The 25,891-nt window shown below is 36.7% G+C and overlaps 2 protein-coding genes across 4 annotated transcripts; both read right to left on the reverse strand.

Moving 5' to 3' along the window:
* Positions 1–493: 493 nt before the first annotated feature.
* LOC137743684 (uncharacterized) lies at positions 494–3,291 on the reverse strand. Its single transcript, XM_068483615.2, has 4 exons — positions 2,933–3,291; positions 2,588–2,624; positions 1,292–1,375; positions 494–740 (listed from the first exon to the last, which is right to left on the reverse strand). The coding sequence occupies exons 1-4, from the start codon at positions 3,248–3,250 to the stop codon at positions 688–690; spliced, it is 492 nt and encodes a 163-aa protein (XP_068339716.2). The 5' UTR covers positions 3,251–3,291; the 3' UTR covers positions 494–687.
* Positions 3,292–4,493: 1,202 nt separating this feature from the next.
* LOC137741737 (ubiquitin C-terminal hydrolase 12) lies at positions 4,494–24,622 on the reverse strand. 3 transcript variants are annotated; one of them, XR_015953559.1, is made up of 33 exons: positions 24,323–24,622; positions 23,934–24,003; positions 23,480–23,630; positions 23,228–23,385; positions 22,366–22,631; positions 22,065–22,283; positions 21,872–21,980; positions 21,680–21,795; positions 19,567–19,665; positions 18,768–18,877; positions 17,286–17,360; positions 16,369–16,447; positions 16,112–16,258; positions 15,667–15,747; positions 15,441–15,560; positions 10,246–10,368; positions 9,472–9,549; positions 9,272–9,360; positions 9,067–9,175; positions 8,624–8,692; positions 8,441–8,548; positions 7,817–7,872; positions 7,501–7,678; positions 7,326–7,427; positions 7,176–7,247; positions 6,910–6,975; positions 6,203–6,268; positions 5,992–6,078; positions 5,747–5,863; positions 5,533–5,607; positions 5,297–5,383; positions 4,930–5,134; positions 4,494–4,872 (listed from the first exon to the last, which is right to left on the reverse strand). XR_015953559.1 is itself a non-coding variant. In XM_088680224.1 (32 exons), exons 1-32 carry the CDS (start codon positions 24,350–24,352, stop codon positions 5,093–5,095), a joined length of 3,345 nt encoding a protein of 1,114 aa, XP_088536350.1. In that variant the 5' UTR covers positions 24,353–24,622; the 3' UTR covers positions 4,494–5,092. The 3 variants fall into 3 exon arrangements, 2 of the variants coding, with proteins under 2 accessions (XP_088536350.1, XP_068337554.2); XM_088680224.1 differs by having other exon boundaries at positions 4,494–5,134; positions 9,481–9,549; XM_068481453.2 differs by having other exon boundaries at positions 4,494–5,134.
* Positions 24,623–25,891: the final 1,269 nt, after the last annotated feature.

A 25,891-nucleotide genomic window follows, 5' to 3' on the forward strand; every position in this document is an offset into this window, starting at 1 on the left:
GTCAATCAGTTTATTTTTTGGCTTTCACTGTTTCACATCAATGTGGTTCTTTTGGTAAAATTCTATCAATAATTTAGTTAGTGTGTTGACGTAGCCGTTTAGTAACCATTTTATTTTCAGTTTTTAGATTTTACTGTTTTTGAAAGCTGAATACTCAAACCACTTTTAGTTTTTTGAAAAATGAAACACTCAAAACCAAAAACTGAAAGTTACTTCTTTGAGTTTTGAAATTTTAGCTTTCAATTTTTTTTTAAATTTTTTATTATAAATTAATTAATTTTTAACTAAAAACAGTTTCAACACGAGTTATTAGTTTTAAAAAATAGTGAAAACGAAACGGCTATCAAACGACCATTTAGTAAATGGTTTTTATCCATTTCTCGCTAACGAATAATGCTTCAGAAGATCTTGATTCTAATAATAAACAATATATATATATATATATATATATATATATATATATATATATATATATATATATAAACACACAACGGAAGAAAATACGAATTAGAATGCAATTTTTGGAATAAGCACATTTACATTAGAGAATGTGGCTACCACTTGAATGAACAAAAAGAAGATATGCATCTAGGCAAAAAGGAGTTGGAGCTAGAGAAAGTTCATTCAGAATTGCAAATAGGGAGAGAGATAGAGAGCAAAGTAATATTCTAAAAATTGTTACATAGTTCATAGCCGTCGAGAGTAGCCAGAACCTGCACATTTCTTGCAAAGTACCAATCCTACAAAAAAAAAATGAAAATCGATGAAGCTACTGCGAAAGCTACGACCTTACAAATAAATATGTGAGAAAATGAGAGATTGAACCATACAAAACAAATATCAAAAATGTTCACAATCTGGTGAATAACTTGACAATCTGATTACTACCAGAATCATTGAGGGGCATGCAGAGTTCAAGACTAAAAGATCCTAATAATCTATGTCCCCAGAAACCAATAGGAATAGCCTAATAGGAGTACAAGACTACTGCTTCACTTGTTCTATGCCATTTCAGTACTTAGTAGTAGTACTGATGTGAGTAGGGTTGCATTAGTATTAATCTACACGATTTACTTCCTGTGTACTCGCTCAGTACTACAACTTGTGACATGCGACACGGTACTTCAGTAGCACTTGTAGTTGTAGTACCGCAGACATTAAAAAATCAGAAGGGCGAGAGAGTATTACTAACCAAAATTCTAGATCGATTATGTCCTTCGATGATCATACATGCCTAATTAAGGTCTAAGGATCGTAATAATTGAGCAAAGAAGATGTCAGAAACTATTACCTGCACCCTTGCAAACCTTGCAGTCAACCAAGCCTGTCTCTAGCTTCATTTTGCCATTGTTGCAGAAGACACATTTCGTACCACCTACCAGTCCCAAACATATTCATGTATTAGGAGAAGACGGAAAGTACTGAGACACCACCGGGGGCAAGTCTCAGTGATAGACAAAATGTTCAAACAAATAAAAGAAATACTAAATGTTGAAACAAAGAAACAAAACAGATGGTTTACAGATCCGTATATTTTAATTCCAGTACTAACATTTTTTGTTTGCAGCATTGTGATCCTAATCCTATATGATAGATCCTTGGATGCTTCAAACTAAGGTTTTGTAGAGTAGGGATCAACAAGTAGATGTTCAACACTACATCACGTTCTAATGGTTGAGTACCAACGTGATTCCCCTGACTCGAGAACTCGTCCAAAACCTAGCTCAAACTGTGCACAATACTGTGAAATGCTCACAAAACGAGACTCCAAGAAGATAAATCGTAGCATCCACATCACATTGAAACTGAGAGGGTTCAAAATCATGATTAAGATAAAATTCAGAGTAGACTGTTCCCAAGTTATAATGTGCGACAGTGCGAGCTACAAAAGGGCTAATTGTACTTAAAACCCTTCAGTCTAAACTGGTTGGGTTCAGTCCCACATTTAAACCTCAACCTACGCTGGTCACCACTGGGAAAATCTTACTTGTCTGGTGACTGAAACTACGTGAAAAATAACATTAATCAAGATCCAAACAACACATGCTGTCAACCAAGTCCATCTTCGGCTTATTTCTTCGCTGCAGATGCTAAGTTTAAAATTGATCAACCATAAGAGACTTTACTGCATGATTAGTGTTACAATTTTCCCTTCCATATTAGCATGAAAAATGCATTAAAAAAAGGGCTAACTAAAATGCAAATGCCACACAAGTGGACATGAGCCCTAGCGGCCTAAAGCCTCCATTAGGAAAAGCTGTTTGGTCTCTGCTTGCACCATAAGATTAGCATCTGAGTGTCATATTAAGGGCCTGTATGGGACTACTCGGAGAAGAGCCAAAAGCGTTTTCAGCCAACTAAAAGTTCTTTTGACTTAGTTTGGGAGAAAAACTTAAAAGCACATATGGGCCATAGAAGTGCTTTTTTGAGAGACTTGGATTTTTTAATAAAATTTCAACGTGTTTCTCTAGTTCAATGACATAAGTGCTGAAACTTTATCTGTATCATATTCATATTGCTGTCAATCATTCATTTCTTATGTCAAAATTAAAAACCAAGAAAACAAAAGCAACCGGAAAGTGATTACCATTGCCAGCACATCTCTCACAAGGCACAGGGTCACCCTGCAAAAGATTCATCACATTTAACCCAAAAAAGCTAAAATCCATAATCCCCATTTTGTAAAGATAATTACAATTTGGAAAAATAGCTACAATAAACGTATTTTGATATTTGGTTAGCAGAAATGATTAATTTTCAGTACAGACGGCATATTGATCTCATGTATCAACGACACAACAACACAACGATGTTATGATGACGACATAATAAACACTGATCATTTCTACAAAGAAATGTTAAAATATGTTTATTGTAGTGAATTGCCCCTATAACTTTTCGAAAAACAAAGGCAGAAGGAGTAGGTAGTTACCTTAAGGCCGAGAAAGAGGGAGAGAGCAATGGCGGCCAAGACACTGATAGTGGCAAGAAAAGTTTGGGTGTCCAAGGGTCTGTCGAAGCCAGCAAATAGGAGAATAGGTTGGACCAACAGCCGAGTGGTTGGCTGAATTATGATTTCACGTCCGGGGGCGGCAACAGTGGCAATGCCGGTGGCGGAGCAGCGGATGAGCGGAGGAGGGGTTTCGGGTTTTGTTTGAGGTTGGTGTGGAAAAGATTGAGATGTTGACGGAAAAGAAGAAGAAGAAGAAGAGGAAAGAGGGTGGAGGGAATAGCAGGAAAGTGTGGCCATGGATACAAGTTAAATCAGTATGTGGAGCTCAGTTTCGGTACTCCAATTCTTTTTATTTATTTATTTTACCTATTTATTTATAACTTTTTCGCAAGGAAAAGAAAAAGAAACTTTTTTCAATTTTTTTCAATTTTTTGCATTAATTTAATAATTCGAAAAAGAAACAAGGACATAAAAAAATGGTTGCTTAGAATGGTAAAATGGGTGTGTGAAAACTATTTTACTTTGGAGTTTCATTTCATTGTCATGACTTTGACTGCCAACTATTTGGTAAATATTTCTTCTTTAACTTGTAAGTTGAAGGTCTTTGAGATGAATTTCGTGGATAATGAGTTTGATACAAAGTTATTATGAAAACAAGAATGCTATTTTTAATGTCATTTGTACCATCTATTTATTAAAGATGCAACACACATGTGTTTGTGGATTCTAACTCTATTAGACAGATGATACAAATAAGTAGTAAGTGTATTACTATTCTTATGAAAAACCCATTGTGCTGCTTAGCCCAAATCTACCACCCATAGTATAAATATATTGTTGAACTTAAATAAAAAAAAAAAAAAGAGTCGTGTGAAAGCCCAAATAAGCTGTCGTTGGACTTGAATTAACGACCTATGGGCTTAACTCGACATATGTTAGACCTGAACGAATACAATAAAACCTTTATAAAGTTGAGACTAAACCAATTTTATAACTTAGGAAGGTTCTTACTTAATAGAGGTTTAGTTAAAAAATATTAGTTATTGACTTATTTATCCTCAATGAACATTGCATTTACTAAATAAGATTCTTTAAGCGCCAAATATTTTATTTCTTGCATATTTTTGTCCTCATTGACAATTAGAAATATGTGGAGGCGTGTTTTCCTAACATGAGACCAAGAAAAATTTATAACTTATTACAACATGGAATTTATTCAATACATAGTTGGGCTCAAGTTGGGACCGGGATTTTTGATGAATTTAAAAAGAGGTTATTCCATTGTAGAGTACTACTTTAAAAATGTTTTATTGTAATAGTTGGACCACTAGTAAGGGATTAATTACACAAACATCCCTAAGGTTTTTTAAGTTTTCACAAAACTCCCACGTCCCTTCCTCTCTCCACCTCTCTTTTGAGTGTCTTTTTTCCAACTAACAAGAATGTTATGCAGAGATTAGGTATACAAAGGCTTCTACCCAATCTATTCCTATATACAAGAATGTTATGCGGAGATTAGCAAAGAGATGGTGATGACAAATTGACAAAGAGAAAATTTACCAATTCAATAACAGAAAAGAGCATATGTACTGTACTGCCCTCAATTCAATAGCAGCGCCTGGCAAATCTCTTTTACAAAAGTTTAGAAACATGTTTGGGAACTGACTAATCAACCGATGCGCCACCCCGTCCATCTCGCTATCTAAACCGACCAGAAACGCGAAGCAAAACATGCAAAAAATGGCTGACTGACACCAAACTATACCTCTATACGTTCACTAGTTCCAAAAATCTTGTTTACTTAACTGTCAAAGTTTACATTGATCTGATGATGGAAGTCCATTCACACGTCACCCAACGACGAAGCACCTCTGTCTAAAACTGCAGTTGAGTTCAAGAGGGGATTTTTCTTGAAGACACTGATTTAGGAAATGAGTCGTCCCCAACCACTCTGGATAAAGAATTAAACAGCTAACAAATTCGACTACCAAACGTTGCCAGACACCTTTTCAAAAGTTAATATCACTGGATGGCTGCACAATCACTTTTCACCAATTCCCACTTTCACAGCCACACGATGTGAAGAATTTGCCCAACGCATCTCTGGAACGACAAAAAGCTCAATCATCCAACTACTTCCTAGTTGTAAATTTTTACTGGCTTTTCAAATGTATGACGATTCTGCAAAACACAAATTGTAAAAGTGGCAGAGTGATGTCAACATACAAGCCCATCCACAAATATATTTGAGCAAAAATATAATCTAGTAGTTTCAATGCCATCCTTGTTTTCAAAGAAACATGGACACATGGAAGACGACCAAAACGGAAATATGCAACTCACCTGATTAGCTGCATAAGATCTTTTAGGAGCACTGTCAGAGTGCTCCAGCCCAAGATATTGCTCCCAAGCACCATAGACATCTCTTCTCTATATAGGATGGCAGATGAAAAACAAAACAATGGAAATAAAATCTTAGATTAGAAACATACTACGAAAGTAATAATGTAAACTTCTATTTCTAAAGATTTCCATATCTATAGTAAAATGTTTACTGATTTGCAATTTCTAATTCACACCTGAAACCGACTAGACACAATGTCCGAGTCCTGAAGATATTCTGGGCGACCTAGGGAAATAAATGCAAACTTCCACTGGCAAAGGGAAAAAAACGTGATGTTTCATCAGTAGAATACAAAAATCCCATTTCATCATTTAAAACTTATGAGAATGTCTATCTTTCTAACAAAATTATAAAAGTGACTATGATGATAATGAGAACTTAGGTTGCACCTTAGCGAACTCCTCATCTGCAACCTGTAATTTCTTTTGTACTCGAGCTTTAATTTCAGCCAAAGTTTCACCTTCATGTATGACCAAGAAAAAAGGTTCCCCAAAGTTTTGAATTTGCTAGGAAAGAAAGGGAAAATTTGAGCATATAAGATACACAACATCATATGATATTCATTTTTGAAAGGCAAGCATACATCTGGAAGGCGAAAAATAGCAGAACTGTGAAACTAAATAGTTGCACCTACCATTTGGTTTTGAGCTGTGTCTTTAGTGAAATGGTAAACATGAATTACACGATCATTAGGACCAAGATTTTTCTCTTCCTCAGGAACCTATGAATTGAAAGGATACAAAAAAAACATCAATTAGACACTCATAACATAAAAAATGCAACCAATAGCTAGAATTAAGACCTCTTAGAGCATAAGCATGAGAGAGAGAGAGAGAGAGAGAGACCTCTTCAGCTCGTAATGTCCAGTATTGATCATTTATGTTCTCAATCTTTTCACTGCGAGGAAACACCTGCAGATATTTTACAGCAAGATTGATTAGTAGCAATAACAATAAAAATCAACTTTGTATTTACAGGCATTCTAACGGCCATAGAAAATGGAAAAATGGATAAAAAGCCCCAAATGTAAATAATCCCATTCTTCCAATCAGTTATATCAACATTTGATTGAGAAAAGAACTAGAAAAAAGGAAAGGTAGATCTCAAAGAACCACGGAAAGCCCAAAAGGTAATTAACAGAATAGTGTCATGCCACACAAAAACGGCCTACGTTTTTGTGGTGGACTCATGCTTCATTTTACTCACGGTTGGATTTTATGTCCTCACCCTACCTGTAAGGTTTGATAAATATAAATTTTGATAAAAAGCTATGCCTATCGCAGAATTCACGATGTTGTACATTTGACATGCACAGATATAGAAAACAAGCCAATTAACACTTAGCTCACACAGCAGGACATAGAAAACATTACTTTCAAAGTGTGTTCTTACAAACTGTATACAAATAAAACCCTATTTTTGCGATGGTTTTGTATAATTTACTTTAGAAAGAATCCGTTAACCAGACCAATACCTATCAATTTTTTCTTTCATATATCTACTTCACAGGTATGGTAGTCAGAGCATTTTTGTTGGAAGATGAAGCTCATACCTTGTAAATCTTGTGATAGAAAACTTCAAGCAACCTAAGTTCTGCATCCGGATGAGACAATTCAACCTGTTCCAAGATGGGATACACCCAGTTAGAGCCATAAACTCAGGGTATTAAACTAAGCAAATAAATGATTAAAGTAAACCATTAACAAGATCAACAAAAAAGTGGGCCAAAAAACAAAAAGTTCTACACACTACTAGTAAATAGTTAGTTTCAATTGGCTGGATAGGATGATAGTGACAATAACAAGCCAAAAATGTCACCTTAGTTTTAAGATCATTAATTACATCCCCAACAGTGCTCTGTTTTGGCAATCTTATGGTGTGAATGACCACCTGGTAAAAGACAGATATATCAGAAAATAATTAAAACTAACAAACCATAACTTTGTACGAACTTGTAGGTGTACTCACTTCTTCCTTAGTAGCATGATGGAATGCGACTTTCAGAGTTTTCAAACCTTGTAATTCAGGCAGAGGGATGTCCAACACTTCATAGTACAATATATCTGAAGTCTGTCATAGATTGTTGTAAGAGTTTTGTTCTAGGTATTAAAATAAATATCCCCTAGGGATGTGGAATTATTACCTGATTGTAGTGGACCAGCATATCAGTCAAGTGGTCAACCCCACGATACTTAATTGGCTGGGGTTTGGGTTGTTGTGAGTAACAGTTGTGCGGTGTAAGCCTAAGTTTGGATGGATCATCCAAACCAAGTTGTTGAGCTACTCGTTCCACAACATCATCATAGGTATGGAGTTTTGACCTTAAAATCAATAAGACAACCCGTGAGATTGTAATGACAAACTCACTTTTAGATCATATACAGGACAGTTAATGAACACAAATGCATTGGTATTGTAAATAATGTAGATAAACATTAACCAACAATAATGTAGCTTACAGTTCTAGGGAGAAATCCTCTTCTTTGGGTTTCTCAAGGGATCGGAAGTGAACAACCTGTGACATACAGATGATAAAGACTTAGCCAAACCAAGGTACCTTTTTTTATGAGAATCAATTTTATTAAAATACAAAATACTTACCTCCTGAACTCACAGAATTGTGACAATGAGAATATATCACCAACACAGGCATACATAATAGATATATAGGATACATTATCTGAAATAATGCTCCTCAATAATATTTATAGTGAAATAACTAGATATTCAGACACAATAGTCATGAGAGAACATGGTCTAGTAATCTACAGTATAAAAGTCTACCCAGAAATAAGAAAACATGACTATTCCATCTTATTATACATGATGACGGGACATCACCCACAGTGCACCACAGTTAACTTCTTATATGGGTGGGTGAAACAAATCAATCATCCAGAAAACAAGCACGTATTTTAAATCCTTTTTCTAGTAACAGGACCAGCATGAGATCAAGCTTCAGTAAGAGTCTCATAGCCATACCAAAAGTCTGTTCTCATATGACTACCAATTCAAATAAAGCACCAAAGGAATAGTAGTTTCCAAATTCCAACACATTAAGTATATGTTTCAGGAAGTCTTACTTGACGGTTGTGCACATATTCCAGAAAAGATGGGACATCATCATAGCGGAGATGTTCACCTTCAAATGAAGTTGACTTCTGAAAGCATACAATGTCTCCATCCTCAAGCTGCATACAATGACAAAAAGTTCAAATATTGACGAGCAAAAGTACTAATGAACACTGATAATATTTAGAAAATACCTGGCAGGCACGAAATGTGAACTTCTTATCGATGGGTTCACACATGACATTGGGCTCAAACTTAATTTCCTGGGAATCAGATCATCGGTAAGAAACCATGGTTGACAACTAAAGAAAGAATCAAAATAAATCAACTGCCACATAAATAATTAGTAAATAACAGAGACCAGTAATCAGGCAGCTCTACACCAGACAAACTCAACTTATGGCTCATGAACCTTGGATTCAATCGGTAAAGGCACAAGGTTTTGGGTACTTGTTTATAGATGAGACAAACAAATCAAACTTCTTCAACCAGTCATGGTTACTGTCGTGAACTGACTATTGTGCCATCCTTAGCTAAATTGCTAGTTTCATTGTCATAAGGACATATACCATGTAGTTCTAGAAGTTGCCTACAGAATGACACGAGGAGCTGAGACAGGATGTGATTGCATACAAACCTCATACAGGTCAATCTCTTCCTCGGGAGCATAGCCAGCCATTTCATTTAATTTTGACAAGATTTCAGCTGCCTTACCAGTACTCTTCACGAAAAGTCTTCCAACATATCTGACATTATGGAGAAAATAAGCAAAAAACATAAAACTTCATCTTCTTCCGTAACTTATTGAGTAAGAGTAACCCAAATATGCCAAATTAATGTACCGTAATTCTTCTTTTTCTGGATCATAAAGCTTAAAGAAAAGCAGGATATCATCCTTTGTCTTGTCAGGTGGAGCAATAGGGTGTAAATCCTGAATAAAAATGCAGAAAATCTGGGTAAATGCTACAAAGAACATTCCATACAAGAATGACACAATCTTTAGTAGTAAAGTACACAATCTTTAGTAGTAAAGTACAATTACCAGCCCAAGCTCTACTTCTAAGAATAACTTTAGTTCTGCATTATGAACCTTGTTCGATACCTCCCTCAACTGTCCAACCTACAATGCAATGAAAGAAAGACTGATGTAAAAAGCACTTTTCTGGACTATGTTTGATGATGTAAAAAGCAAAGTCAAGTCATCCATGTGGCCTTTATTACTCTACTGTACACATCAGCTACTTCCAGAAAATGTTTTTATTTAAAAATACAAAAGCAAAAAACTCTTTACTTGATGCTATAGAATGAATATTTCTAAGTCTTTCCAAAAAATAAAAAACTAATTTTCTTCAAAATTGTAATTTTCCATGGAAAACCTTTCCCAACCAAGACATACTAATTGTTCAACCATTTTTATTGAAACAATGTGGAGCAATTCTCATTGAAACAATGTGGCCTAAAAAAATCAAATAATCTCGGCCAGGCTTCACTACCAGTCAACCATGTGTAACAATAAGTATACATAGTGCACAAATATGGAATTAAGGCTTCTATACATTAACAAATATAATAAGGCATCCGATGTAATGCAACATGAAAGAACTGCTTCAACAACCACAAGTCAGACAGAAACTATAGCTTTTTTAAAAAACGCACTCTCTAAAAAGCATTAGCTTGTACATGCAAGCATCATCAAGAGCATGGTAGGCATCAAATGGATATGGAGATGAATTTCATCTGTCCCACAAACATTGAAGAAAAAGAAGAAAAAACTATACTTATAAACATAAAAATAGTAGCAGCACAAGATAAGTACAGATTGTGTTTCCTCCATAGGCGTTAATGGACGGTTAGGACGATATGTATGGTTTTGACGCTTTGCCCACAGCCAAAAACGCTGAAAATGCACTGGTATGCCAAACTCTTTCGCAACCTCCTCCTGAATGAAGCATTATGGAAAGCAATTAAGAATCGCAGCAAGGAAACACAATCCATGTTATTGGAAGCAGCACATCATCACTAAAAAGAAAACACAAGATTGGAAGTGAAGACAGTGATACATATTTGGAATTTGGAGGAGGTACCTAGTTATCAATCATCTCTTATACAAATCTTTTTGGGAGCAGCTTTTATATATATATATATATAAAATAAATTAAATAAATTTCAGAATGGATATACTATATACCTTGAAGTCCACTTAGAATACTATGCAAAAGGCATAAATCCCTTGGAATGTTTCATTGAAATTTTGATTCATCTGCTAGCAAAACTTTTCACTGAGCTAGCAGCCAGTTCACTGACAAGTTTTCCTAACCTACAATCCATGTAACAAAAAAGCTACCTACAAAACTGCAAAGGAGCCCTAGCTGCCATTTTCATAAACTTATACCTTTGATTTTTAAATCTCAACAGGACACCAGAAATTTAATAAAATGGGCATACAAATTGAGCAATCATAGTCACAGAAATTTAAAAACAGCTGAGCACCTTACTCTCAAAACAGAGTAACAACAACAACAACAAAGCCTTTTCCCACTAAGTGGGGTCGGCTATATGAATCCTAGAACGCCATTGCGCTCAGTTGTGTGTCATGTTCTCCGTTAGATCCAAGTACTCTTAAGTCTTTTCTTAGAGTCTCTTCCAAAGTTTTCCTAGGTCTTCCTCTACCCCTTCGGCCCTGGACCTTTGTCCCGTAGTCGCATCTTCTAACCGGAGCGTCAGTAGGCCTTCTTTGCACATGTCCAAACCACCGTAACTGATTTTCTCTCATCTTTCCTTCAATTTTGGCTACTCCTACTTTACCTTGGATATCCTCATTCCTAATCTTATCCTTTCTCGTGTGCCCCACACATCTAACGAAGCATCCTCATCTCCGCTACACCCATTTTATGTATGTGTTGATGCTTCACTGCCCAACATTCCGTGCCATACAGCATCGCTGGCCTTATTGCCGTCCTATAAAATTTTTCCTTGAGCTTCAGTGGCATACGGTGATCACACAACACGCCGGATGCACTATTCCACTTCATCCATCTAGCTTGTATTCTATGGTTGAGGTCTCCATCTAATTCTCCGTTCTTTTGCAAGATAGATCCTAGGTAGCGAAAGCGGTCGCTCTTTGGTACTTCCTGATCTCCGATCCTCACCCCTAATTCATTTTGACCTCCACTTGCACTAAAATTGCACTCCATATATTCTGTCTTTGATTGGCTTAGGCGAAGACCTTTAGATTCCAACACTTCTCTCAAAAGGTTAAGCTTCGCATTTACCCCTTCCTGAGTTTCATCTATCAACACTATATCGTTTACGAAAAGCATACACCAAGGAATATCATCTTAAATATGTCCCGTTAACTCATCCATTACCAATGCAAAAAGGTAAGGACTTAAGGATGAGCCTTGATGTAACCTTACAGTTATGGGGAAGCTTTTGGTTTGTCCTTCATGAGTTCTTACGGCAATCTTTGCTCCATCATACATATCCTTTATAGCTTGGATATATGCCACTCGTACTCCTTTCTTCTCTAAAATCCTCCAAAGGATGTCTCTTGTGACCCTATCATACGCTTTTTCCAAATCTATAAAGACCATGTGTAAATCCTTTTTCCTATCTATATCTTTCCATCAATCTTCGTAAGAGATAGATTGCCTCCATGGTTGAGTGCCCTGGGATGAACCCGAATTGGTTGTCCGAAACCCGTATCTCTTGCCTCAATCTATGTTCAATGACTCTATCCCAGAGCTTCATTGTATGACTCATTAGCTTAATATCCCTATAGTTCATGCAATTTTATACGTCGCCCTTATTCTTATAGATAGGCACCAAAGTGCTCTTTCGCCACGCATTTGGCATCTTCTTCATTTTCAAAATCCTATTGAAAAGGTCTGTGAGCCATGCTATACCCGTCTCTCCCAAGACTTTCCACACTTCGATCGGTATATCATCTGGGCCCACTGCTTTTCTATGCTTCATCTTTTTCAAAGCTACAACCACTTCTTCCTTCCTGATTCAGCGGTAAAAGGAGTAGTTTCTACACTCTTCTGAGTTACTCAACTCCCCCAAAGAAGTACTCCTTTCATGTCCTTCATTGAAAAGATTATGAAAATAACCTCTCCATCTGTATGGATTGCGTTCTCTGTAGCAACAACCTTTCCATCCTCATCCTTGATGCACCTCACTTGGTTTAGGTCCCTTGTCTTCTTTTCCCTTGCTCTAGCTAGTTTATAGATATCCAACTCTCCTTCTTTGGTATCTAGTCGCTTATACATATCATCATAAGCCGCTAGCTTAGCTTCTCTCACAGCTTTCTTCGCCTCCTGCTTCGCTATTCTATACCTTTCACCATTTTCATCGGTCCTATCCTTGTATAAGGCTTTACAACATTCCTTCTTAGCCTTCACCTTTGTTTGTACCTCCTCATTCCACCACCAAGATTCCTTTTGGTGTGGAGCAAAGCCCTTGGACTCTCCTAATACCTCTTTTGCTACTTTTTGGATACAACTAGCCATGGAATCCCACCTTTGGCTAGCTTCGCCCCCTCTATCCCACACGCATTGGGTGATTACTTTCTTTTTGAAAATGGCTTGTTTTTCTCCTTTTAGATTCCACCATCTAGTCCTCGGGCACTTCCAAGTCTTGTTCCTTTTTCTCTCTCTTTTGATATGTACATCCATCACCAACAAGTGATGTTGATTAGCCAACCTCTCTCCTAGTATAACTTTGCAATCCTTACAAGTTATACGACCCCCTTTCCTCAGAAGAAAATCTATTTGTGTTTTTGACTATCCACTCTTGTAGGTGATCACATGTTCTTCTCTCTTCTTAAAGAAGGTGTTGGCTAAGAGGAGATCATATGCCATTGCAAAATCCAAGATGGCTTCCCCATCCTCGTTTCTCTCCCCAAAACCATGGCCACCATGAAAACCTCCATAGTTGCCTGTCTCCTTGCCCACGTGTCCATTTAAATCTCCTCCTATAAATACCTTCTCCATCTGGGCAATTCCTTGCACCAAGTCTCCAAGATCTTCCCAAAATTTCTCCTTCAAACTCGTATCCAACCCTACTTGACGTGCGTATGCACTAATCACATTGATGAGTTCTTGTCCTATTACAATCTTGATTGCCATAAATTCTATCTCCTACCCTCTTGACATCTACAACATCTTGTGTCAAGGTCTTGTCCACGATGATGCCAACACAGTTTCTCATTCTATTTGTGCCCACTCTCAAGACAAAGTATGCCCAGAAAACCCAGACGAGCATACATACCATTCAAGCCTAATTTGGCACATCCCAGATGAGTCCATCGTATTAGGAATATTTGCGATAAAGTTAGAGGTACTTTAGTTACCTACGGTTTCCCTTAGGTTTTCTGCTGGACTCTTGTTATTTCATATTATTTAGTTTGGCGTATTTTAGTACTTTTGTTACCCTAGGGTTTTCTTAGGTTTAGGTTCTATAAGTTTCCAACTGTAATCCCTTAGAGAGGATTTTGGAAGATTGAATAAATTTACAGCTCTATAATTTCCTTCCAATATTTCATGGGTGCTACCGGTCACCACATGCAACCGGTGTTTGGACTGCTGGATTTGTGTTCAACAAAATTAAGCGTGGATCAAATCTGGCGGTCCAAACCATGATGCACTTAGTCACCGGTTGCGCAGAAGGAAAATCGGTTTACTTCTATCAGGATTGTGTGTTGCAACCTAAACCTAACCCTACATACAAAGCCACTGAGAGTGAATCTTACAAATTTAAGCCCCCCACCATATGTTTAACAATTACTCAATGGCATCAAATTTAAGCCACTGGGAGGAAAAATATAAATAGCCATATCTCACCATGAAACTTAATCAAAATCATACAAAAAAGAAAAAAAAAAAAACAAAACAAGGACCTGCCGTCCCTAATCCATGGTAGAAACAAATAGAACATATCTTTTGGTAAATGTCATCCAGTGCTCAAAAGCATCACATGATTATCAATTGAATGAACGCCAAATTTAATCATACATTTGTTCTCTATATATAACTTCACTTGCCAGTTGCCATAATATTGTCATGTTTACTACTTTTCTAATTCCCTATAGTGCAGACCCTCAATAATATACACATATATATACATATACATACATATACATATATATACATACATATATATAGAGTTAGGATCCGGATAGTGGAGACGCATTTGACACACATTTTGACACACGTGTTTGTAGGGCCCACTACATAATGTATTTAAACAATCCAAACGTCTATCTTTTATGTCTTACCTCAAAGATCATGTCTACCAAAATCACACAAATCCAAAACCGTATGACCATTAGAATAAATTTAGTGTTTCTTGTAGAACTGTATTTTTTCATTTTCTTCATTATAAAGGAATGTCTTAATGGTTTTGGATTTGTCTAATTTTTTGCAAAGATGATCTATGAATGATGTACTAAAACATAGATGGTTTGGATCATTGAAGTACATTACAAGGTGGGCCCTACAAAATGGGCTTCAAAATGTGTGTTTAAAGCATGTGTCCCCAGATCCTAAACCATATATATAGTTATAAAATATATTCCTCTTTGTGTGTGTACTTCTGCTTGTGTAGAATGGTTACAGTTACTAAACCGTAACTATACAAATGAAAATATAATGACACAAACAGGTCAGTTAACTGTTATGAGACAATGTAAGAGGACTTGAAAGCATCTAGAGTTCTATCCTCTGCTTCTACCTTACATCCAACCTACAAAGGGGGGAAAATAACTTATTTTCTTTAAGAAAAAAGGAGAACTATCGACAAGTAAAGCAATAACTCTAGCCTTTCGAGTTTTAATACACTAACTAATATCTTGCAAAACGAAAGAGGACAAAAGCAACCATTACAGTCATAACGTATTTAGCAGACAATATGGATTGTTGGATGCCAGCGGGAGAAGAAAGTTTTTTTCTTATTCATAGAAGAAAAAAAAAGGTTGAAAATCAGGTGCAACAAGCACCTTCTGAATTGTACCTTAAAAAGGTTAAAAGGAGTCTGCTTCTGAATACGAAAACTTCTAACTTTGTCATGATCCACAAGATCAAAATAAATATCCTTCCCAATTTGCTCCATGAGGTTCTCATCCCTGGCAACCTAGATGAATCATATACCTCTTAAGCATATTCAAACTAGAAACTTGTACAAATTGACCATTAAAGTCACTTGTTAATAAGGGAGACGTTAACAGCTAAACCCCAACCTTTATAATAGTATACAGGTGTGCCTCTGCCTTTTCTTTCTTCTTGTGCTCCTTTTCTTCTTGTTCTTTTTTTAACCTCTCCTGACACAAGTCAATGAATTTATTTAGAACTTATCTCCCGTAAGGCAAAAGTGTATTTGTTTTCATTTGTATATAAGTAACTCATAAATTAAGCAAGTTTGTCTACAAAGCAGTTGATGTGCCAAATGTATGAAACAAACAAGCAAAGCATGACCTTATTTGTAACTCATTTATTTCTGATTCCAAGTTCAAGTAGAACTTTATTTGGATCATTATGGGAAATTGATCTCAAACAACAGGATAATTGAGATAAGCATTGTTCAGAGGTTCATTCAAATACATCGTCAAATGGAGAAGCCACACATCCAATTTCTTAAAAATGAATAAAATACCCTAAAACTTGGCCTTAAGAACAGGATCTCACCCTCAGATGTTCAGCAATGTCCTTTTCATCCACATTGCAGATTATTTTATCTCTGTCACTTTCCCGAATGTACACCAGCATGTATGCATTTGAATATTTTGTAAATTTGAAAGGAGTGTTATTAAACCCAGGGTTTGTCTGCGGTAACTGTAAAACAATAAGCAAATTATGAAAAAAAATAAAAAAAATAAAAAAAATAAAAACTTAAAAGTATAAACATCGATTCAATATCGCAGGCAGAAAATGGAAAAGCATACCTCTTCCTCACCACCATACTGCTCCTCTAGTGCCCTCTTTATGTCTTCTTTTGTTACCCTCTCATCATCGAATTTATACCTGCGAACCACACTTAATAACATGTGAAATAAAGGGTGCTTGATTGAAGATAGTAGCAACTTCAGTTCCTTGCTTTCCCAGCATTTCTCAAAATTCAATCAAATGTCTAGAATTAGCATAAAACTTGGGAAACAGAATTGGCACAGAAACATACCAACTGAGGTGCCTATTATGACCCAAGGCCTCAAAACATCCGTATGGCATGGTCATTTACTATGTTATCATTACCTTATTGTGGCACACTGAAAGTGAATGTGAGTGTGGTTGCTACTTATCGAGGAGATTGATAAGAAGGTGGTATGCTTAGTTATAGTCATATATATAGATTGCTATATAAAAGTTACAACCAAATCCATGTTCAAATATATAGAGATAGACACTGCTAAACATCAAACTACAGTTCACCCAGAAAGGTTGACAATACAACTGTAGTGAGTCATTAATTGCCTTAAGATTCAAAGAATTCACAGATAAGGTCCCTTTTGTATTAGATAAGCTTCCTTGTTTTTTTTTATCCAGCTTTTCTAAAGTGGTCCACTTCCCAATTTTGAAATTTGGATTTCTACTGTATATAGGCAATGAAATTGTCCCTTCTGAAAAGACAAATGCAGAAAAGGGTCCTCCTGAGATGCTAGGAAAGAAGTCGATCAAATTTAAGACGTAAAGTATATAGGCATATTTGTACATGTGTGCTTCTAGAAATTCTGGCTTCAAACAAACAATATGAAACCCAAACTAGGGGGTTGATGCAGCAAGGTGATGAGAATCAATCATAAGTTTTCCAGACAAGCAAAACATGTGTGCACACTTGAGAGATGGATACAGAACTGTGACATACCACTGATCAGAAAGTGTTGGCCTGATAAAGGCATAATAGTGTCCACCGTGCACCCCACCACTATGCACCAAAACACTGTAAACAACCATAAAATGGGTAAGTACAATAGAAAAATTAACTACAAATCGAAACTAATTCTTTTATAGGGAGATCAAAACATAGTCATCCTGTGTCTAAGGGAGACATAAAAATGCCTTAGAGTGTATGTTTATTCCACAACAATAATTGTTTGTAGAGTAAATTGTAACAATGGTCCCTCAACTAAAAATCCATTACCATTGGTCCCTCAACTCATCAAAATGTGCAGGTATGGTCCCTCAACTAAAAATTCATTACCAATTGTTCCTCAACTTTAACCCAATTGGAGAAATGGTCCCTCAACTTTACCCTCAATTGTAGCAATGCTCTTTCCAACATAACTCATTTTGACAAAATTTTGATGAAGTTGACTAAAAGGACCATAGCTACACGTTTTGATGAGTTGAGTGACCAATGGTAATGGATTTTTAATTAAAGTTGAGGTTACAATTTACTCCTTTTTTAAGAAAAAAACATTATAGGTGAACGAGCAGTACAAGACAGGGAAAATGCAAGAAGAAGAAAATAGAATAGGAAAGCACACCACATATATAAAATGAAACGTGTACATACATATAACATCATAACAACTAAAGGTGAAGAAGAAGAAAATAGAATAGGAAAGCACACCACAGATATAAAATGAGACGTGTACATACATATAACATCATAACAACTAAAGGAACACAGCCACTTAGAGCATCTCCAATGGAAGATGCAAAATGCCTTGAAATTGACATTTACATTTTTGGGTTGGCTTGAAACACTCCAATGGAGGGATGTCAAATATCCATATTCGCTAGAAGATATAAATAAAAATGTAAATTTACATCTTTTGGAGGTCGCCCAACCAATCAAATAGAGAACGATGAATGAAATTCCAAATTTTACATCCCTCCCATTGGAGTAAAACTAACATTTACACCTCCTGGAAATGTAAAATGAGATGTAAATGTGGGTTTTACATATCAAATTTGTATCTCTCTTAGTACTACGAATCTCGTGGCTGGCGAGTTCGATACCAATTTATTTCCCCACAAACAATGTGCAACAAAAGTGAAATTCAGCACCACTATCAGATAGTAACGTCGACCAAAATATCCTCACAGCAGAAATTTTGACACCCTACCAAGATTCCTTAAACGACGAAAATATTTCTGTCCAGAAAAAGGAGATGCAACTAAAAGAGCAAAGGGGTTTCCTACAAAGCATGCATGAGGAATTTAGAATTCTTTCAACAACGAGCTACATAGAATCCTTCCCCAACTATATCAAGCACCAGTAAGTGAACCTCATAACTATTATTATCATATGAAAGGGATCACCAGAAAGCTTCCCTAAGAGATTTAACTAAACAAAGTGGTCTCCGATACATGACAAATAAGAATGATGCTGAAAATGTACCTGTGAAGTGTGTAAAGGTTGCGAACACTCCTATCAGCTTCAGGCGATAAATATTTTCCATTCTCTCGATCAAGGTCAAGTTGTAACGGAAACTCATAATGATCATTAATCTACACAATGAGACCATCAAGAACTATATTTAATGTCAAGTAAAGAAATGCAGTTTATCAGTCTTATGTAATCAAATGCTAATCACATCACTCCAATCTCATCTGGAATAAATTATGAATGGATCAAGCTATAAAGGCCCTATTCACTTAAAAGCTGTGAATAATTGAGAAACAATCACTATGGAAAACTGGATGGGAGAAATAATGGAACTCAAAGCTATATTTTCCGGTGACAAACCCATATATGACAGACCAGTCTAATAAATAGGTCATTCAAGTCAAATGTCTGATAATAGAACCATTAATGGCCAGATCACATGACATGCAAATCATAAGGATATCTTTAATGCAAACACAACATGGGTCCTTACCCTTTTTTGTCTAAACTTTGATTAAAATTGGTTTAATTGACTGAAACTGAACTTTCAGTTAAATCTAAATTTACTCTCTTTTGTATTCTTTCCTCAGCATTCATACTGACCACAACTTATCAAGTAAATATACTCTGATTGCGAATAAATGGATCATTAAATACAAACAACAGTTTCCCATCTTCATTTTCAAACAATCATTTGGACACAATTGTGATGGACAAACTATAGTGAAATTCATGGTAACAAACTAATCATGCACAAATAACAGTCACAATGGCATGTTATATCAATTTTTTCCCCTTATTGAATTCCAACCTTCACCATTGTGTCCCGCATGAAGTCATACTCAAATCGTTTCAGTTGAAGTTGAAGCACAGGGGGGAAGTCAATGAACAGAACACCTTTCTTGGCATCCTGAAAAGATCCCACAACGTCCAAAATGATCATCCAACAAATATAAGCCAATAAAACAATAGTTTTTCTTATGACAGACAGCCAAAAACAAAATGCAACAAACTGAAGATATAATCACACTTTGTGGCCGAAGCAAACCAACTATTAGATTTGGGACGTTACAATCCCTCCACAAAACAAAAGACAAAGGTAGATTTAGCATGGGAAAGAGAGAGGGGAACAATAAATAGGAGAGAGGTAGGCAACAGGAGGAAACCGAGGAAAAGAAAAAATTGAACGTAAATATTGATGCTTAAAACTACCAACCAAATCAATTATATAAGTTTTTACTTTCTAAGATAAGATCTGCTTTTACAACTTCTACTGAATTTACGCAGCAACTTGTTTGAAAAGACCGTCAGTTTCTTTTGAACACCCCTAATATCGTGCACAACTAGGCTATTCAAACATTGTTCTGCCTCATTATTCAAACATTTTGTTTTAAAAAGAACCAAACTTTCATTTCAGATTAAAACAATACAACAGAAAACGAGATCTCTCTAAATTACAAGACAGAGGCTTTCCAATTTGAAAAATAACAGAAAACGAGCTCTCTCTAAATTCCAAAGCTACATGCACTCACAAAGATGCCCAACAGCATGCCCTTTCCCATAAGCATTCCACCTCCTCACAATATCCACAAAATTTCTGCTTTTCCTATCTCCACGTACCACTGGAAAAAATTCACAGCACTAAACCCCCTTTCAAAGCTTTTCACATCATAACTTATTAGACGACATTGGAATGGACCAGCATAACCCTGCCTCCTCAATTAACCAAGCCCACAAAGAAAAAGCCAAGGGACAGGGCAACAACATTCAAAGTTCCAAACTTTTCAGTAGAAGAAATGGAGCCGGGATATCCAATGTGTATTGAGTGACTTAGAAGAAAACGTTACAGAATGCTCCAACTTCCAAACTCTCCTATTTGCTTTATGAGGGACGAGGGAGACTGGTCCTACAGTTGACAACAGCGACAACTCTGCTTCTTGATCATTCAGATTCCTTTGAAACCTCCCAACTTTAAGGCGAAGCAAAGAACTGACACACATTCTTGGAATAGATATGAAATTGTGATTACCTGTACAGATGCAGATATAACGAACAAAACTCTGTACCCTCAATCCATCTGTCCTTCCCAAAACCTCATTTTAAACTATGTCCTTCAGAAAGATTTGTCGATGGGCATCAACTTGTATCTCTTGCCACGACCTTCAGATCCCAACCAAATCAGATAAACCATACTTCTGAATTTGTTTTATCCCCTTGCAGCTGAGAAGAACAATCCACTATTTTCTTCTTCTTTCTTTTTTCTTTCCCATAATAAAATAACTCATCATATTTCCAATATCCTGAAGGTTTATGAACTTGGATTGTGTAGACTATATCCATTCCAGCATTCAGGAAATTAAGTTTAACAACTGCCAACCTATTTCTTCCCCTCCCTCAGTTGTAACACCTATTTTACCAAGCCTCAATCTTATTCATCAATTTGAAGGGCCTGTGAAAGCCCAACCCTTGCGACTTTGCTTTTTATAATTTTCTTCTCTTGTTTGGGTTGAAAATGCCTTGCAAAAGCAATGGTTCGATAAGTTGAAGAAAAGAAAAAAAAAGCTAGTCACCATCTAATTTGCAATCATCTTTACCTTGACTGCCTCAAGTTAATTTGTCTCCACCCAAGATGTCAGGTTTATTTGTTTACATTGGGGCCAAAAGTGTCCTAAGACACAAAAAGTAAAATTCGAAATAGAAAGGCACGGATGGCATTGCAAAAATAGCATCCTGCAATCTTGATCAATGCAAGGAGCAAGCAAAAGTGAGCAGCTCAGAAGCTTAGTCAACAGAAATAAGTTTAACGCTCCAAAGCAATGAATTATCTAAAATTTTCTCAAATTAGCAAGCAGATAAGTCCCACAGAATTTCATGCAAAATTGTCCAAATTATCTACACCCTGAAAATTTAATAGTGCTACCAACCTGTAATCCATACTGTTCAGCATGATACTTGTTATCACCCTCAAGACGTTCCACTTCAACATACTTATCAAAAGAAGCAAAAACATCACGACAGCCTTTGACATCAAGTTGAAGATCTGCCAGGCACATATTAAAAAACGTTATGCAAAAGGAGCAAACATGGGAGAGCTCAAAACAGAAAAAACGAAGTACCATAAAATGATTCCCTTCTTGTAGATTTGTAGTCCACATTGATGCATTCAATGTAGTTCATATGGTGTCCTTCGAATAACTTCTGTATAGTTCCCTCTACAACAGTTCCCTGGTGTACTTTTCATTAAGTATCCAGAGCTTCCAATTCATAAGATTTTCAAATTCATCAAACTAAGTTTAGTTAGAATTTTACCTTCATTTTGTGCTCAAGTTTTTCACACAAAACTCTATTGAGTTCTTGCACATCATGCTGCATAAATGAATCATATGTGTCCCATCCAAAAGACTTTGTAAGCTCTTTGGTCGCCACACTATTGTCACTGTACTGGAGCTTGTAAAATAGACTCTGCAGAGCCAATGGTATGCTTTGCGATGGCAAATCATTCTCGGTTGTGGGCATATGGTAAACAGCCTGAAATATATAATCCAAGAAATTGTCTTCCTCAGATCTCTAAACAAACAAGTTAGCATGAGGGAGAAGGGCGGCCGCTAACCTTTCTGAAATAAGGAATATGATACAGAGTCTGGAGAAGAGAGTTCATGTAGCATGTTGCTCCTTGGTTCTTAAGCCCCACATAACCTGTCTCCTTTTTTGAGTCATATGTCCAGTAATCTACAACCCTACGAACGAGAACCTCGGCTTCAACTATAAGTGTATCATTCACAAGATACCCTCTACTGGGATCGTAAAGTTCACTAAGAGGCATAAAGGATGTAAAACCCCAATCACTTTCTCGCGCATTGAACTGGTGCTGTGTGTCTGTACCACACAAATACAGTGAGTTGAAATTTTGTATGCACAACAACAACAAAGCCTTATCCCACAAAGTGGGGTCGGCTGAAGAATCCTAGAATGCCACTGCGCTCGGTTAGTTGAAATCTATATGCACATTTTTGTTTAATTCTGCAGGTTTCTGTCTGTAAGTATACCAAATGTCAGCACCAGCTTACGGAATCGGTAAAATTTTGGTTTTCGAAACAACTCCAAATAATACAAGCCTAAACATAACTATTGAATTTCTAGATCACATGAACTGAATTCACCAAGCTTAAGTACCAGAAGCAAACCGAAAGGCCAAACACATCTACATTCTGAATTTCCCTATTACATAATGCACTCCCTACAACCAAGTCCTCCACTGGATTCATTGGGCTCTGATACTTGTAATGAACCATGAACGATTTTCTTTCCTAGCAAATCTACTTATTTTCATCAACATAAGAAACCATTATTTGCAACATTCCTGATTTCCACATTTAAATGCACACATGTTCTGATAGATAGAGAATCACACCCAACATCGTGGATTAAGTCGAGCAGTGGAAGATTAGAAGAATATATATCCAAGGAGTTACCTTTTCGTACTGAATACTTGTTATGAATTTGATTGATAACCCCCAAGCTAAACTGTGCATGTCTACTCCACCCATATGGCAAACTTGAAGAATCCGCAACATCCAAATACGTAGACAAATGATCCACATTGTTTCCCTTAGGAAAAATAAGCACGCGCCTGCCAAAGCAAAGCAAAGAGGAACATGTCAAAGAGGAATGTATCACAGCACAGTGAAGATGTAAAAAAAAAAAATAGAGAAGATGACCAGTACCATTTATAGCCGCCAACAACAAATACATCTGAATAATACTTCTTCGTATTCATCCTAGTAAAGTTGTCAACTCTCCATGTGAATCTTGATGATGGAGGATCCTCCACTGGCTGGTTCTCCACATTATTAGCAGTTTCAGGTTGTGCAACGACTAATATGCAAAGAAATAAAAATGAAACATAAATATGTTACAAAATTTTCATGCTGTTAGTTGTTGAACATACAACTAAAATGACAGTACCGCGAGAAAACTAAAAACTAAACTCAAAGGATCTATTTCAGTATCCAACTGTGCAGAACATGTATATATGATCTTTTTCAATGGACACTGTATGAGAACTTCCTAGAGTTTGCTTTCAAAAGAAAAAAAAATAACTTAGTGAAGACAACCACTTGTCAGATACAAGTAACACTAAAATTACAGGGAATGGACATGCTGTACGCATCATAATACCTTCCATGGGTTGGTGATTGTTTTCGGGCAAATCCGAATGCGGGACAAGCATCTCCTCGTCCTCTGGTTGCTGAAACAAAAACACAAGGGTGACGAAGAATTCTGAGCATTTACCAAAAGCAAACCCTTATTACTATTTCCAACAAAACCCTAAATTTCAAACAGCAATGGAGAGAATCATAACCATATTACAGAAATTTGGAAACCAAAGCCCTAAACAACCCCAAATTTCAATTTTAGTTCTGGGGAAAAAAAAAAAAAAAAAAAACCAATCACAATAATCTTAGGAAATACATACAAATTTGAACCAAAAACCAAACCTCTGATATCGGCAAACACCAAACACATAGATGCATGTATACTTAGAGAGAGAGGAGAGAGAGTCATACATCAATAGGGGCAGGCGTCACGACTGTCATGGTTGAAAGAAGCTGCGGAATGAGATATGGAAATACCTCACAGAAAGGTACGAGAGAGAAAGTGAGAGAGGGAGAGGGAGAGGGAGAGGGAGAGTAAAGGCTTGCAGTAAGAGAAGTGCAAAATGGCGATCACCAGAAGCTAGTCGAGGAGGGAGATAGTCTTTGCTCTTCTTTATATGTAGGTGTCGGGTAGTACAGTAAGAGAAAAATTTCATTATATAGCAGTGGTATCATTCTATATTCTGAACATACTGAAATATCCTTCGTGTTGGTAAATCAACCAACGCAAATTCTTTTACGCAGACTGGTCTTTGAGCGTAGATCGTTAGATCTGATCTTAACGGCTGGGAACAAAGCAATCAAAGCAAGCACAGGGTGAAAGCAGGTCTCTCCTCTCTCTACATTTACCCATCAACTTTTTATTAATGACCGTTTCTCTCTCCTCTCTCTGTTCTTCTCTTTTTCCTTTCTCTCTGCTTCTCTCGATGCCTTTATTACAAACAGATCACAAACCACCATCTTCTACGTCAAGTAAAACCTCCTAAAGAAATTCCTTGTCATTCCTTATCATCCATGATCTTTCGTCCCACGAGCAGAACCACCTGAAGAAATCTAAGCCCATCAAGCTCAAAATCTAGACTTTGGAGCACGAGACCAAAATGTGTTGAGCTCTAGCAACGCGAGGTCACGATCAGGGACAACTTCGAGGTACGCCACCTTTATAACATCGTCTTGTCATGGCACAATGTGAGGTCACGATCTCAGTTTCTTCAAGTGTCTATGGAATTTACGGATTAAGATTGAACAACGGGTCATATCTAGTACTCCGAGAAGCTGTTAGATGTGAGATCCACATGCAACTCTCCCAAAGTGATGGACTCTGTGTTCATTTAAAGGTGTCCTTGAGCAGGCTTTTAGGCTCTTCTAAACAAATTGATTAGACGTGCTACTATTGACCAAGACCAAATGATTGATTGTTTCTTAGATGTTTGTAAAGTTTATTTGTTTACGGCACAAGTAAACTGAGCCTTTTATAAAGGATTGTGCCGTGGAAGGATTAAATTCATGTTAGGTTTTTTTTATGCGTTGGTGACAAGGATTATATATTTTCTTTGTATTGGTGCCAAGAAAGAACCACAAACCATTCGGAAGTAGTCCAAGTCGGTTTGCAATTTCCTTTTTAAATGTAAAGACAAAAAGTAAAATAAAAAAAATAACAAGTAAAGGGCTGAATGTAAATAAACTTTATAGATTTACCAGATTATTCCTATACTAAAGCACTACACAAAATCACTGTTAACTGGCGAAAATGCCCTCCGAATACTTTGTTTGTTGGGTTTTTTTATTTGCTTTTCCACAGTGAAAAGGCGTTTATGCCCTTGCTTTTCACTCTTCTCTCTCGAATTGCCCTTGGACTGGAACCCGGTGGGTTACCGCTGTTCACCAGCCGTTTGGCCATGTGTTGGTCATCGATGGACTCTGTGGTTTCAAATGTTGTTTTTGCCCATTTTTGCAACGCGTCGGTCATCCTTGACGCTG

The sequence above is a fragment of the Pyrus communis genome, chromosome 11, assembly GCF_041283825.1.
Source record: "Pyrus communis isolate YQ-2024b chromosome 11, ASM4128382v1, whole genome shotgun sequence".
Taxonomy (NCBI): Eukaryota; Viridiplantae; Streptophyta; class Magnoliopsida; order Rosales; family Rosaceae; genus Pyrus; species Pyrus communis.

What these genes read in the sequence shown, in the direction of transcription:
- LOC137743684 (XM_068483615.2), bottom strand. Translation starts at nt 3,250, where the DNA reads ATGGCCACACTTTCCTGCTATTCCCTCCACCCTCTTTCCTCTTCTTCT. An exon ending in CCCTCTTTCTCGGCCTTAAG is followed by an intron (nt 2,625 to 2,932) that starts GTAACTACCTAC and finishes AATCTTTTGCAG; the next exon opens with GGTGACCCTGTGCCTTGTGA. An exon ending in CAAGGTTTGCAAGGGTGCAG is followed by an intron (nt 741 to 1,291) that starts GTAATAGTTTCT and finishes TTTTTTTTGTAG; the next exon opens with GATTGGTACTTTGCAAGAAA.
- LOC137741737 (XM_068481453.2), bottom strand. Translation starts at nt 24,352, where the DNA reads ATGACAGTCGTGACGCCTGCCCCTATTGAT. An exon ending in ACATTGCTGAACATCTGAGG is followed by an intron (nt 15,748 to 16,111) that starts GTGAGATCCTGT and finishes GACTTGTGTCAG; the next exon opens with GAGAGGTTAAAAAAAGAACA. An exon ending in TAGAAGTAGAGCTTGGGCTG is followed by an intron (nt 9,361 to 9,471) that starts GTAATTGTACTT and finishes ATTTTTATTCAG; the next exon opens with GATTTACACCCTATTGCTCC.